We start from the raw sequence: 13,337 nt of genomic DNA, 5'->3' as shown, positions 1-13,337 counted from the left end.
TTTCTAATAGTGATTACTATGGTACTTAGTGATGATTGTTGCTCTCTGCTCCCACTTTCAAATAAATAGCACCAACACTACTTGTAGAATGTTGACCCTAAAAGATGTTAAGTAGCATAGGGTGTTGGTTATTTGTGTAGTCCCCATTTTCAACTTCAAGCTCTGCCATTCAGTGACTAAGATTCTTGAGGAAGTTGTTGAATCTCTAGGACTTTGTTTCACCAACTCTGAAATAGAGATAACAACTATCATGGGCTTGTCTTGAGACTTTTTTATGAGAAGCATCTAAAAAGAAATGTTCAGTAGGCATCACATTTATATTTTATGAGGCAAATATTACTAAATTAATATCAAAATCTTGACAGAATAAAAATATTGATATTGTGCTTAGAAATAGGAAAAATTTCAAATAAATACAGTAAATTAAGTGCATACATTTAAATAAGATTATCATTGTTAAGGAACATTATTTCAGTAATGTAAAATGACTTAATATTAGGAAACATCAGCACAACATTATTTGAATCAGTCAAATAAAATCCATCTAATTATTTATTTTATTTTATTTTAAAAGTTTTAAAATTGATTTTTTAAAAATAAATGATATCGGAATGCATTACAATTCTTATTATACATATACAGCACAATTTTTCATATCTCTGTTTGTATATAAAGTATGTTGACACCAATTCGTGTCTTCATACATGTACTTTGGATAATGATGTCCATCACATTCCACTGTCCTTGCTAACCCCCTGCTCACTCTCTTCCCCTTCCATCCCTCTGTCCTATCTAGGGTTCGTCTATTCCTCCCATGCTCTCCCTCCCTACCCCGCTATGAATCAGCTTCCTTATATCAGAGAAAACATTTGACATTTGTTGTTTTTTGGATTGGCTAACTTCACTTAGCATTGTCTTCTCCAAAGCCATCCATTTACCTGCAAATGCCATGATTTTATTTTCTTTTATTGCTGAGTAATATTCCATTGTGTATGCCACATTTTTTTTTTTTTTTATCCATTCATCTACTGAAGTGCATTTAGGTTGGTTCCACAGTTTAGCTATTGTGAATTGTGCTGCTATAAACATTGATGGCTATGTCTCTGTAGTATGCTGGTCTTTCAGTATAGACCGAGGAGAGGGATAGCTGGGTCCAATGGTGGTTTCATTCCGAGTTTTCCAAGGAATCTCCATACTGCTTTCCATATTGGCTGCACCAATTTGCAGTCCCACCAGAATGTATGAATATACCTATTCCCACACATTTTCACCAACACTTATTGTTGTTTGTCTTCATAATAGCTGCCGTTCTGACTGGAGTGAGATGATATCTTAGAGTACTTTTGATTAGTATTTCTCTAATTGCTAGAGATGATAAACATTTTTTCATATATTTGTTGATTATATATCCTCCTCTGAGAAGTGTCTGTTCATTGGGTTATTTATTTATCTATTTTTTGTGCTTAGCTTTTTGATTTCCTTATATACCCTAGAGATTAGTGCTCTATCTGATGTGTGAGGGATAAAAATTTGCTCCCAAGATGTAGGCTCTCTATTCACCTCGCAGATTGTTTCTTTTGCTGAGAAGAAACTTTTTAGTTTGAATGCATCCCATTTATTGATTCTTGGTTTTAATTCTTGTGCTATAGGAATCTTATCATTGTTAAGTTAAATGTACCAGTCTATGAATTAAGAGTGGTATTGAAATCTCCATCTATTATTGTTGAACTGTGTAATTATCTTTTTTGTTCTGATGGTTTTTATTTATTCATTTGAAGGCTGTGTTTTGAGGCATATATACACTTATGGTTGTTTATATTCCTGATGTTTTGCCTTTTTTATCATATGAAACATCCCTTTTTGTTTTAAGTAATATTTAGTCTGTTTTGTCTGATAGTATAGCCACTCCTGCTGTCTTAAGATTAATCTTTTTATATTCTATTTTTATCCATTTATTTTACTTTGAAATTGTGTTTTTGAATCTGTTTTTTTTGTTTGTTTGTTTGTTTGTTTTTTGGTGGTACTGAGTGGGGATTGAACCCAGGGCCTTGTGCATGCTAGGCAAGCACTCTACCAACTAAGCTATAACCCTGAATCTGTTTTTTTTTTAAATATTTATATTTTAGTTGTAGTTGGTACAATATCTTTATTTATTTTTATGTAGTATTGGGGATCGAACCCAGGGCCTCACCCGTGCTAGGTGAGTGCTCTACCGCTGAGCCACAACCCCAGCCCCTGAATCTGTGTTTCTTGAAGATAACATATTGTATCTTGCTTTTTTTTTTTTTAGTCTAATCTGTTTAGTGCTTCCAATTTAATGTACTTTTTGATAAGATAGAATTTACATCTGACTTTTTAAATTTGTTTTCTAAATGTTTCATGTCTTTTACATCTGTCTTATCTTTTATGGCCTTCTTTTTTTGTGTGTGCTTTGTCAACTTTTGGCAATTTTAGTTTTCAGTGTTTCCTGTAGGGATTAAAATAGGCATCTTCTAACATTGTACTTTAGTGTATTTAATTCTAGGAAATTTACAACTTTCTTCCAATAAAACTCCATTTCTTTCTCATTTCTTTTTGCTATTGTTGTTGTATGTGTTACATCTATGCATGTTAGAAATCCAACAATACCATTGCTTACATAATCTTATGCTAAAAAGTTAGGAAAAAAATTCTTCTGGCACTGTTTTAACTTTTATGTTGAAGTACAGAATGCAGTTTATAGGATTCATTTCTGCATGGGGGTTTGTGTGGGACATGGGACACATGGAATCCAAGCTAGGTATGGAGCAGACTGATATTGTGATTTCTGAATATATGAGTTGATGAACTTGAAGTTTGAATGAAGGTGACAGGGATTATATAATTGTTACAAAGAAAAGAGAAATTTGGCATGTTAGGAGGTTATAATCTGAAAGTGAGAGGTAACACACCAGTGGTGGAGCATTTTGAGATCCTGAGAATGGCCATTGAGAGGTTTGGTAAGTTGGAGCACAGGGATGGATTTTGTTGTTAAGAAACTATAGAACAACCAATAAAATAAAAATAAAAATAAAATAAAATACCAAAAAAAAGAAACTATAGAATTAGGATTTGAATGTATAATCCTTGTTAACATTGACATCTTCCAAGATCATAGTGGAGGAGTAGAGTAGAAAATGCTTAGAGTGGGACCTAGTTTTCATTTAGTGTGAAGCATAAGCAACAGTAATAACATAAGCAATATTAATACCAGAGTAAGAGACTTCATTGTGTTGTTTTTAAAGGAAGTGAGCACCACCCAGGGAAGGTGAACATGTAATGGCTTGTTTTTCATGGGCTCTCTATCCTCTGAATATTCTACATGATATTAGTATTTTAAAATAATTTAGCTTTATTAAATCAGTGGTCTTAATTTAAAATATTACTTACAACAAGGATACATTGGCTCTTTGGAACTATTTCTTTTGGAAGTTAAACTTTTTTGTTAGAGGCAGCTGGACTGAGGAGCGGGTGAAGGATGGATAAGGTTGACAGAATAGTGTAGTTTTTTTAAAAGGAGAAATTTAGTTTGTTAACATTAATGAGCTTTACTTTTTTTTATAGGTGAGAAAATTTGTCAGTCTTTTACACATCAGCAATATGGCAGTAGAGAGCAAAAATGAACAGTGTTTTTAGATCTTATCACTTATGAGAATTTCTAATTTGAAAGATGAAAGGTTTCTATGAGTTCCACAAAGTTCACTTCCTGGACCTGAGATGATACATAAATATGACATTGAATTTCCAGCACATTTATTTTATGGGTAATTATTAGTAGGTACAATAACCTACTAATAACCTCTAGATAGTATGTTTCTCCCTCTTTTTAATAACTCCTAATTTAGAGTAATATAATTTTCAAATAGATGTCTGACTTAAGAAGTTGAACAGGATTTGCTCTTGGCAAAAGTATGATGTCTAAGACTTATTAGCTTGAATTTGTCTCCCACAACTATGTTGTTATTTTCCTTTTATCTGAGCCTTGGTTCTCATTTTTCTGCTTTTAAACTCCCTAGACTACCGCCATGTGGAACATTGAATTTAGTCCTTTGAAGTTTATTGTGGAATATGTACCATTGAGAGTGGATTGCTTGTTTTCTATTTAAAAAAATGTGTGTGTGTGTGTGTGTGTGTGTGTATTTGCAGACAGTATCTTTATTTCATCCATTTTTGTATGGTGCTGAGAATCAAACCTAGCGCCTCGCACATGCTAGGAGAGCACTCTACCTCTGAGCCCCAGCCTCAGCCCCAGCCCCAAGTTTGTGTTCTATTTTTAAAATCTCAAAATATGAAGTGAATGGCAGTGGCCCATATATAAAAGAATTTCTGGCATTAGTATTCAGGTGTTAAAAATATTGGGGACTTGTTAAAAGAATGATTCCTGTGACTCTTTGGGAAGCACATTAAATTGTGTTCAGAAACATCTGAGTCACTTGGTCTATTCACTAATTTGTTCATTTATTTTGTACATAATTGTTCTTTTTCTCAAAGGAGAAATTTTTGGTCCATGAAAAGAGTAATTTGTCACCCCCAGGGAGTTAAAATGAGGCATATAAGTGATAATGTGGGTAAATACATGGAATAGTAAATGTTAGTTCCTTTCTTAAATGTTGGCCTGTGATTTACTGTCCTTCTCTTGTTAATCAAAGGAGAATTGAGAAGATCTAGGAACTTGTAAATAATAGAAATATTTACACATTTCCCCCGCATCCCAGAGAAAGAAAGATGATTTGGGTGATTTCATCTCCAGATTCTTACAGGAGTTGTTCTTCCTTAATTTTGGTTATTTTTGTGTGATTCAAAATTTGAAACAGTATTAATACAATAAAAACATTTCAAAATGGTACTAGGTCTCTGAATTTCACTCATTTTGATTAATTATCTTCTAACTATCTTTTAATTCTATCCATAAAGAAAGAAATCTACCATTATAACTCTATGTTACCCCAGTTTGGCATCTGTATTATATTTCTGGCTTTTAAATTTTTCATGGATTGTTAAGGACACTCTTAGAAAGATCATGGTAGTAACTGAAAAGAAATGTAGGGGAGGTCTTTTTTTAACTGAAATCTTGAAGTCTCCAGTGAGCAGAATTAGCAACTTCAGAGAGAAGAACATGTAGGTGGCTCCAGTATAGAATGTTTACTAAACCAATGGAGGATTATTGATTCTATACTAGATATATTAATAAAACTTTATATACTTAATTACCCATTCATATTAAAAACTTATTTTCTACTTTTTAGAAAAAACAAGGAGAGAAATGACAGCCAAAGGTTCTACAGGAATGGAAGTTCTGCTGTCAACATTAGAGGTAAATCGCTAATAGCCTTTAATTGTAAACTGAAGGTAAAAGGCTACACACACACACACACACACAAATACTAATCATAAATGTTTTTCTCTTAAGAGAGCTGGGGTTGTGGTGCAGTGATAGAGCACTTGTCTAGAATGCTTTCACGCCTCACCAAAGGAAACATTAGCTGGAAATGAATCTTTAGTTTAAAATAAATGATAAACATTGGAAAGTCTCCTTTATTCTATTATTCTATTGCTATACATTCATGATTTGTTTTACTCTTATTTATTGGTTGAGTAACTACTATGTTATATTTATGATACTTAAATTTCTATGCCAGCGTAAAATTTTTGGGTAAAATCAGAGAATGTATTCAGATCAGGATATTATATTTTATTCAGTGCAGTGTTAAGCACAAGAAATAAGTTTATGTTCTTCCATAGGAAATCTTAACCATATAAGAATATTGATTTTCCTTAAATTGATCTGCTAGTTTAGAGCAGTCTCATACAATTTTGTCCAAATGGGTTGGGGTCAAGAATAAGTAGAAATAGAGAGGCCATTCCTGGAAAGAAGAGAAGTGAGAAAGGACTATTCCTACCAAACAAATATCAAAAAATATTATAAAGTTTTAGTAACTAAAGTAATTTAGAAATTCTATACGAGTACTAGGTAGTGTAACAGAACAGAAAATCCAAAAATAAATTTAAAATGCTCATGGGAATTTAGTACTATTTGATAAAGGCGGCATTTCAGATCATGGATGAATAGAGGGGTTGCTTAACAAACGAAGCCTGGGGCAAATTGATAGCCATCTGGGAAAGCATGATGTTGGATTCTTACTTCCACAAAGCAAAGATGTAGGCATTGAAAATAAAATCATATACTGGCGGAAGGAATGGGAGAAATTAAAAAATATTCTTATAACAAGGAAGTTTTCTAAGTATAAAAAGTGGGAGTCGTAAAAGAAAAGCTTGCTACATTAATTTAACTACATTAACAAGTGTATGAAAAAAACTCTATAGATAGTTGGAAAATACAGAAAAACTCTTTGAACTCATTTAATTTCTTCAACATAAGGAATTATAAATCAGTAAGGGAAAAAAGTTCATAACCAGTAGAAAATCATGTGAAGGTTATGATTGGATAGTTCTCAGAAAAAGAAAGATAAATGTCACTAGAGATTAAGCATCACTTTTAATAAAAGTAACCAGAGTACCATGTTTAAGCATTTTTATTTGTTAGATTGGTTGTCTGGACTTTACAAAATAGTACTCTCCTTCTATATTGCTGATGAGAGTGTAAATTATTCCAAGGAGAGCAATTTGGTAATATCTTCGACTCAGAAATTCTAGAAATTTATTTCACATACAGAAATATATTTTCATCTCGTATAAACATATTTGCTTAGTTATTTGCTATAATTTTTAAATAGTAAAATACTAAAAACACCTGAGTAATGCAAAAAAAGAGTACATGTATAATGGCATAATTTGGCTTGAACATAACTTTATATACAGAGTTATGAAAAATTGTGCTGTAAATGGGTAATAATGAGTGTAATGCATTCCACTATTGTATGTAAAAAATAAAACAATAAAAATAAAGGCCAGGAAAAAAAATAAAAATACCTGAATATCCCATGGGTAGGTGACTGGTTACATAACAAATGGTATAACCATATAATGGAATTTATTGTCCAGCCTTTAAAAAGAATAATGAAGAAGCTCTATTTATTGATATGAAAATTGCCAAGGTTCCAAATAATATCTGTAGGGCAATATCATTTGGAAAAATAAATATGTCTGCACATGTGTGCATACTTGAATTTCTTTTATGAGCATATTATTTTAGGGAGAACTCATAAGAAATTGATAACATTTATCTCTTGAGACAGGAGCTAGGTGACTGAGTAGTCATCATATATATATATATGTTATAGTGCCTTTTTAATTTTAGTTCACTTTTTTCTCCTTCTCTCCTTCTTTTTTCGTCTTTCCCTTATTCTCTTCCTCCTTTCCTTCACTGGGGCAGAACCCAGATCCTTTCAGTTTTGAGGCAAAAACTGTACCATTGAGCTATATCTTAGCAGTTTTTTTACTTTCATTATCTGGTAGATTTGTTTTGGTAGAAATATAGGAGTTTAAATTACAAATTAATTCCTTTTGTAATAATGTTGATACTAAGAAAATGATAGCTATAAATATATTTGTAAAAGTTCTGAGAGGCAAAAAGAAAACTGAATAAGAGAATAGTGGAAACCTGAATATGTTTGTTCCTAGAGAAATTGAGAAGGCCATTATAAAATATAGATAGTTTCCAAGAGGTACAAAAAGTTTGAGTTTCACATATTTACCATGTTTAATATTATTTTTAGATGTTGATGGACCTTTATTTTATTCATCTATTTATATGCAGTGCTGAGAATCAAACCCAGTGCCTCACACATGCTAGTAGGCAAGCGCTCTACCACTGAGCCACAACCCCCGCCCCTGTTACCATTTTTAATAAAGCAAATCAACTATCTATTTCAGAACACTAAAGATCTTCAAACTACGCTAAATATCTTGAGCATTCTTGTTGAGCTGGTTTCAGCTGGTAAGTTTTTGTTTCCTTGGTCTTATTTCTGTTTGTAAATAGTGATCTGCCATGTATCATGTGTACTTTGAATTTTTTATACTCATATAGAAGGTATTCTAAGTATTGGGACTGGAAACTGAAATATCATACTCCTTTGGTGTTTTGTTTGGATATATTCAAATATCCCTCAAATTACCCCTGCAACATAAGTTCAGAGTTTTAAACTTAGAATTTTGGTATTACTCGTGTTCACTCTTTGTGGGCTACTTTCTAATTAGATAAATGAGATAACACAAAATATGATTTTGATAGTATTTGCTTGATTTTAGGAATCAGCACTTTAATGTCTGCAATACTGACCAATTGTGATACATACTGGAGAAGATATGCTGTTAATTTTTTTTTTTTTTTAATTTAGGTGGAGGTCGAAGAGCAAGTTTCTTAGTCACCAAAGGTGGTTCACAAATATTGTTACAATTACTTACAAATGCCAGCAAAGATTCTCCCCCACATGAGGAGTTAATGGTGCAGATTCATTCTGTTCTTGCAAAGATTGGACCAAAAGGTAAGGGTTTCCCTTGTATGATTACTCAATCTAGAACCATCTTTGTATCATCAATTCTTTTTTTTTACATTTATTTTTTTAGTTATAGGTGGACACAGTATCTTTATTTTTTTTTATTTTTATGTGAGGCTGAGGATCGAACCCAGTGCCTCATGCATGCGAAGCGGGCACTCTCCCTCTGAGCCACAATCCCAGCCCCATATCATCAATTCTTTATACCTGAAGTTGCTTAGTTTTTTAAAAATCTGTTTTATTAGTGCATCATAGTTTTATGTAATTTTCAAGTTCATTTTGACATATTTATAAATGCATATGAAATAGTTTACCCCATTTCAGTCTCCTGACCTCCCTTACCCCCTGACCTCCCCTCCCTCTGCCATCCCCTTTCTCTTGATACTCATATAGAGGGTATTTTGACTCTATTGCTTTTCTTTCTATTAATTTATTTTAATTGGTACATTGTAGTTATACATAAAAATGGAAATTATTGTGATGTATTCATATAGGCACATAGTATAATCAGATCAATTTTAAACTGCGGTTTCTCCCCTTTTCCATTCCTCCTCCCTCCATCTTGATTTCTTCCTCTACTCCATTCTTCCTTTTATTTTCATGAGATCTTCCCCTTTTAAAATTCCTTATTTCTCTCTAATTTCATGTTAGAGAAAACATTCAACCCTGGATTTTCTGAGTTTGTCTTATTTCATCTAACTTGATGTTCTCTAGTTCCATCCATTTACTAGCAAATGACATAATTTCATTCTTCTTTATGGCTGAGGATAATTCCAATGTGTGTATATACCACATTTTCTTTATCAGTCTATCTATTAAGGAACACCTAGGCTTTTTACAGTCAAACTAGTAATAGGCAAGAAATGAGGATCCAGAATTCATGGAGAATTCTATTGCATGTAGTAGAAAAAGAAAGACAAATACATCAGAATTATAAGTGTATCTTGGTGTGTTTGTGTGCCTACTTATGAATGTGTGTAAAGGATACACATACTGTGAGTATTGTTGAGGCTAGAAAGAGGGAGTATGGATGGGGATGTTTTGAGGAACAGAGAGGTAAACAATCAGTGCTTTTCATTCATGTCATAATTTTATTGCATTGTTAGAATTCTCAGGGAACTTAGAGACCAAAATAGACATGGAAAATTATGAGACCAATTATTACAATAGTAGGACATGTCAATTTAAAAAAATATAGATTGATAAAAATGGATATAGACAAAGAAGGAAATCAATTTAGGTTGGGTTAACAGAGGAAGGTGTTATTTGAATAAAGGCTAAATTTATAGTTGTATATCTGCACAAAGATTAAAATGACTCCCTTAACTCTTACAATTGTGCTTTAAGAGTTTTGGCATTGCTTTGTGTCTTGCATATGGGTATTAAATATCAAGTGTCTGGTTAAAAATGCTTGTCCCTGGGTTCAAAACCCAGTACCTGCCCCGCCCCCCCCAAATTATGTGTATACATAGTTTATGCATTTATGTGTATTTCAAGTATATCTTTGTGTATTGTGCAAATGTTTAAATAGAACTTTAAGCATGTGTTGTTCTTAAAGAACTAGGTGACTTTAATTCCTATGTATATTTGGGACATTAGGACTCAAATATATGTTAAGTTTGTTAACAAATATGTTATTGGTATTTTTTTTTTAACCTGTATTTGAGTTTTAAGAACTCCCTTTTGGGATTTTTATGTGAAGTAAAAATGAAAAATAAAATAAGAAAACCATGTTTTATTGATGAATATTGTTGTTTCATGCATCATTTCTAATTATAACCAATTTATCTTTCTTATACTTTTTTGTGAAATTTAAGTTATTATTTTTTTTTTAATACTGGGGTTTGAATTCAGGGGTTCTCAACCACTGAGCCATATCCCCAGCCCTATTTTGTATTTTATTTAGAGACAGGGTCTCACTGAGTAGCTTAGTGCCTTGCTTTTGCTGAGGCTGGCTTTGAACTCATGATCCTCCCGTCTCAACCTCCAGAGGTGCTGGGATTACAGGCATGTGCCATTGCACCTGGCTAAGTTAATGTCCCATTCAAGTTGAAGGTCATCCTTATTTTCTCCTACATATTTTAAGTTTGCATTTTTCTTTATTTGTCTTAGCTTTCTAATTTTATGTTATTTAGGGATTTGTACAGTCATTTCTTGAGTGATTTTCATTTTTTTATTTCTTGTAAAATGAGAGTAATATTCCTTTAACAACGTTTAATTCTTTTTGACTTAAAATTTCTGCTGCTCACAGCATATCTCTTTTTCTTGGACCTTCTTGCTTCTTTTGTTTAAATCTTAATATTATTAAATTCTTGTTTTAAAAATTTTTAAAATACTTTTTTAGTTGTTGATAGACGTTTATTTATTTATATATGGTGCTGAGAATTGAATCCAGTGCCTCACACATGCCAGGCGAGTGTGTAGTTACCGCTGAGCCACAGCTCCAGACCCACGTGTTCTTTAAATTTTTAAAAATCTTTTTAATCTTTTGATGAAAATTCTAATTAAGAACAGTGCTTTCTAAACACAAAGTAATGATAGGAGTTAGAAATGTTAACTATCCTGATTTGGTCAGTATATAGTATATACTCGTATTTAAATATCATACTATAACCCATAAATATGTACAATTATGTGCTAATCAAAAATTTTAAAAATGTCAAAAGATAGAAATTTTAACCACCATGGTTTGATCATTACATATTGATGCATGTATTGAATTATTAGTGTGCCTCATAAATTTGTACCACTAAAAATAATAATAAAAAAGAACTTCTCTTTGTTTTTTATGTTGAGTTATATCCCTTAGACATTGATTTGATAGTATTATTTACATAAGTATTCATTTTTCCCCTAATTTATATTCTTTCATAAGTAGGAAAAGGATACTGTCCATATTAAATTAGTAATATTGGTAATGGACATTTAGATTCTCTATACTTCCTCTTAACTATGTGATGGTATTCTGATAAACTTGTTGAATCAGACCGACTTGCTTGTGTAGAGGGTCAGTTAGATTCTTTTTTTGACAACCTAAGTGTTGGGCTATTCCAGCCTCTGTCCTTTTGCCCTATCTTTTGCTTGCCCCTCACATTCTTTTAAGCATGCTTCAAAAGTATTTTAAAAATCATAGAGTATTTAAAAAATCATACAAGAAATGATTATAACTTTATAGGTCAACTTCATATTTGGTGATATGAATTCATAATTTAAATTAAAAATGTCATTGCTTTATGACTTCATTTTATTCAAAAGTAAATGTGAATAACTTTTTTTTTAAACAGATAAAAAATTTGGAGTGAAAGCTAGAATTAATGGGGCTCTGAATATAACTCTGAGTTTGGTCAAACAGAGTTTGCAGAATCATCGCTTGGTTCTACCTTGTCTTCAGCTTTTACGAGTGTATTCTGCCAATTGTGAGTATTTCAGAGTGACTTTTAGTTAACTCAAGTGTTGTGAAGTTATACAAAATGAAAATCTTAAACTGCCTTAACTCTGCAGACCTCTCAAATTCATGGGAAAGAGAAGATTTAATATCTTTTCTTGTTTTTAGCTCTTTTAAGTTTAATTCAACAGAAGTATTTTGGGTTAAGAAGGCAAGTTGACAAATCTTGAGAATTCTCACTTACCCCCTTAATTTGTAAAGGACTAGAGAGGGTGGTGAATAGGTTGCTGTGGGAAAAGTTGTGGAAAAATATGAGGGTATTGCAGCTTGAAAATATCTCTTGGGATTTTCACAGATGAGAAGAAAGCTGAAAGGAAAGTTGGGATCACTTATCTTTAGTAGTAGGGAAGTGTCAGAACTGAAAAACCACAGTACTGGAGCCTCTGAAAAATATATTGAGGAGAGAGATCGACTCAGATAAAATGTTTCCCTAAGTACACATGCTCACTTAGGTATACATGCATTTCCTTTTTATTCTCTGACTGTGAAATTGGAGTGTTTAGTGAAAGAACCTAAAATTTGAATTGTAGGGTATGTATTATTGCAGAATATCTTTGCAAAATAATGAGGATGTGTTTATGTGTGTGTGTGTGTGTGTGTGTACACGTGTACATAAACTCATATAAACATGTTAAGTGTGAGTATGTGTATATATCTATGCTTTGACAATATGGTGTGCTTAAAGGAAAATAGCTTTGAACACTTAAGTAATGAACACCTGTGTAATTAAAAAGAACATAAGGAAGTGAATGAATTAGTTATCTAACTAGAGAAGTTAAGAGCAGAGAAATAATATTGAGAGTAGAGGAATGAGATAGTAAAAAAAAAATAAAAGACATACATTAGAAAATAGAAAAATATTGATTTAAAAATGAAAATTGAATTAGATTAAAAACAAAATGGCTAAATCACCAAATATAATCAAGGAAATAGAAAGCACAGCCATAAAATTAGAAAGGATAACGAAGTAACAAACTAAGAGGAAATTAATATCATTTTACAAAATATTAAGAGGTACATTTTTGGTGGTGTTTTATTGAATTAGCCACTGACTAGCATAGTTTACTTAAATTTTAAAAAATATATGTATTCAGAATTGAAAATTTTGAGCAGGGTGATGTAACCCAAATAGTTCACAATTTATTAGAATGTAATTAAGTAGCTATTTGTTTATGGTTTCTCTCGTTCTATCAACACTATGCTTTGTCAAGGCAGAGACTGTTTACTATTGTCTCTCAATCCCCATGTTGACCAAATTGATTGAAGAAACAAATGGAGCAACTGGAGTTTTTTTTTTTTTTTCCTTTTGGGTACTGAGGATTGAACTCAGGTGCACTCATCCACTAAGCTACATCCCCAACCCTATTTTGTTTTTTATTTAGAAACAGGGTGTCACTGAGTTGCTTAGCACTTTACTT

General features: G+C 32.1%; 1 protein-coding gene across 14 annotated transcripts in view; it reads left to right on the top strand.

Annotated features, from left to right (window-relative positions):
- Positions 1–13,337, top strand: part of Agtpbp1 (ATP/GTP binding carboxypeptidase 1) — a 280,878-nt gene that overhangs the window by 65,059 nt on the left and 202,482 nt on the right. For 10 of the 14 annotated variants that reach the window (XR_007346540.1, XR_007346541.1, XM_048800447.1 and 7 more), the window contains exons 4-7: positions 5,265–5,332; positions 7,852–7,915; positions 8,316–8,462; positions 11,759–11,890. Coding sequence is in view for 12 of the 14 variants with exons in the window: in XM_048800447.1 (XP_048656404.1) it covers positions 5,265–5,332; positions 7,852–7,915; positions 8,316–8,462; positions 11,759–11,890 (411 nt within the window). In the remaining 2 variants the exon portion in view is untranslated. The remainder of the gene's footprint in view (positions 1–5,264; positions 5,333–7,851; positions 7,916–8,315; positions 8,463–11,758; positions 11,891–13,337) is intronic. The other 4 variants (XM_048800448.1, XM_048800449.1, XM_048800442.1 and 1 more) reach the window with 2 other exon arrangements.

Source organism: Marmota marmota, unplaced genomic scaffold (assembly GCF_001458135.2).
Source record: "Marmota marmota marmota unplaced genomic scaffold, marMar, whole genome shotgun sequence".
In the NCBI taxonomy this organism is placed as follows: Eukaryota; Metazoa; Chordata; class Mammalia; order Rodentia; family Sciuridae; genus Marmota; species Marmota marmota.
The sequence above is the reverse complement of the archived record's forward strand: the minus strand, read 5'-3'. Positions and strand labels throughout refer to the sequence as shown.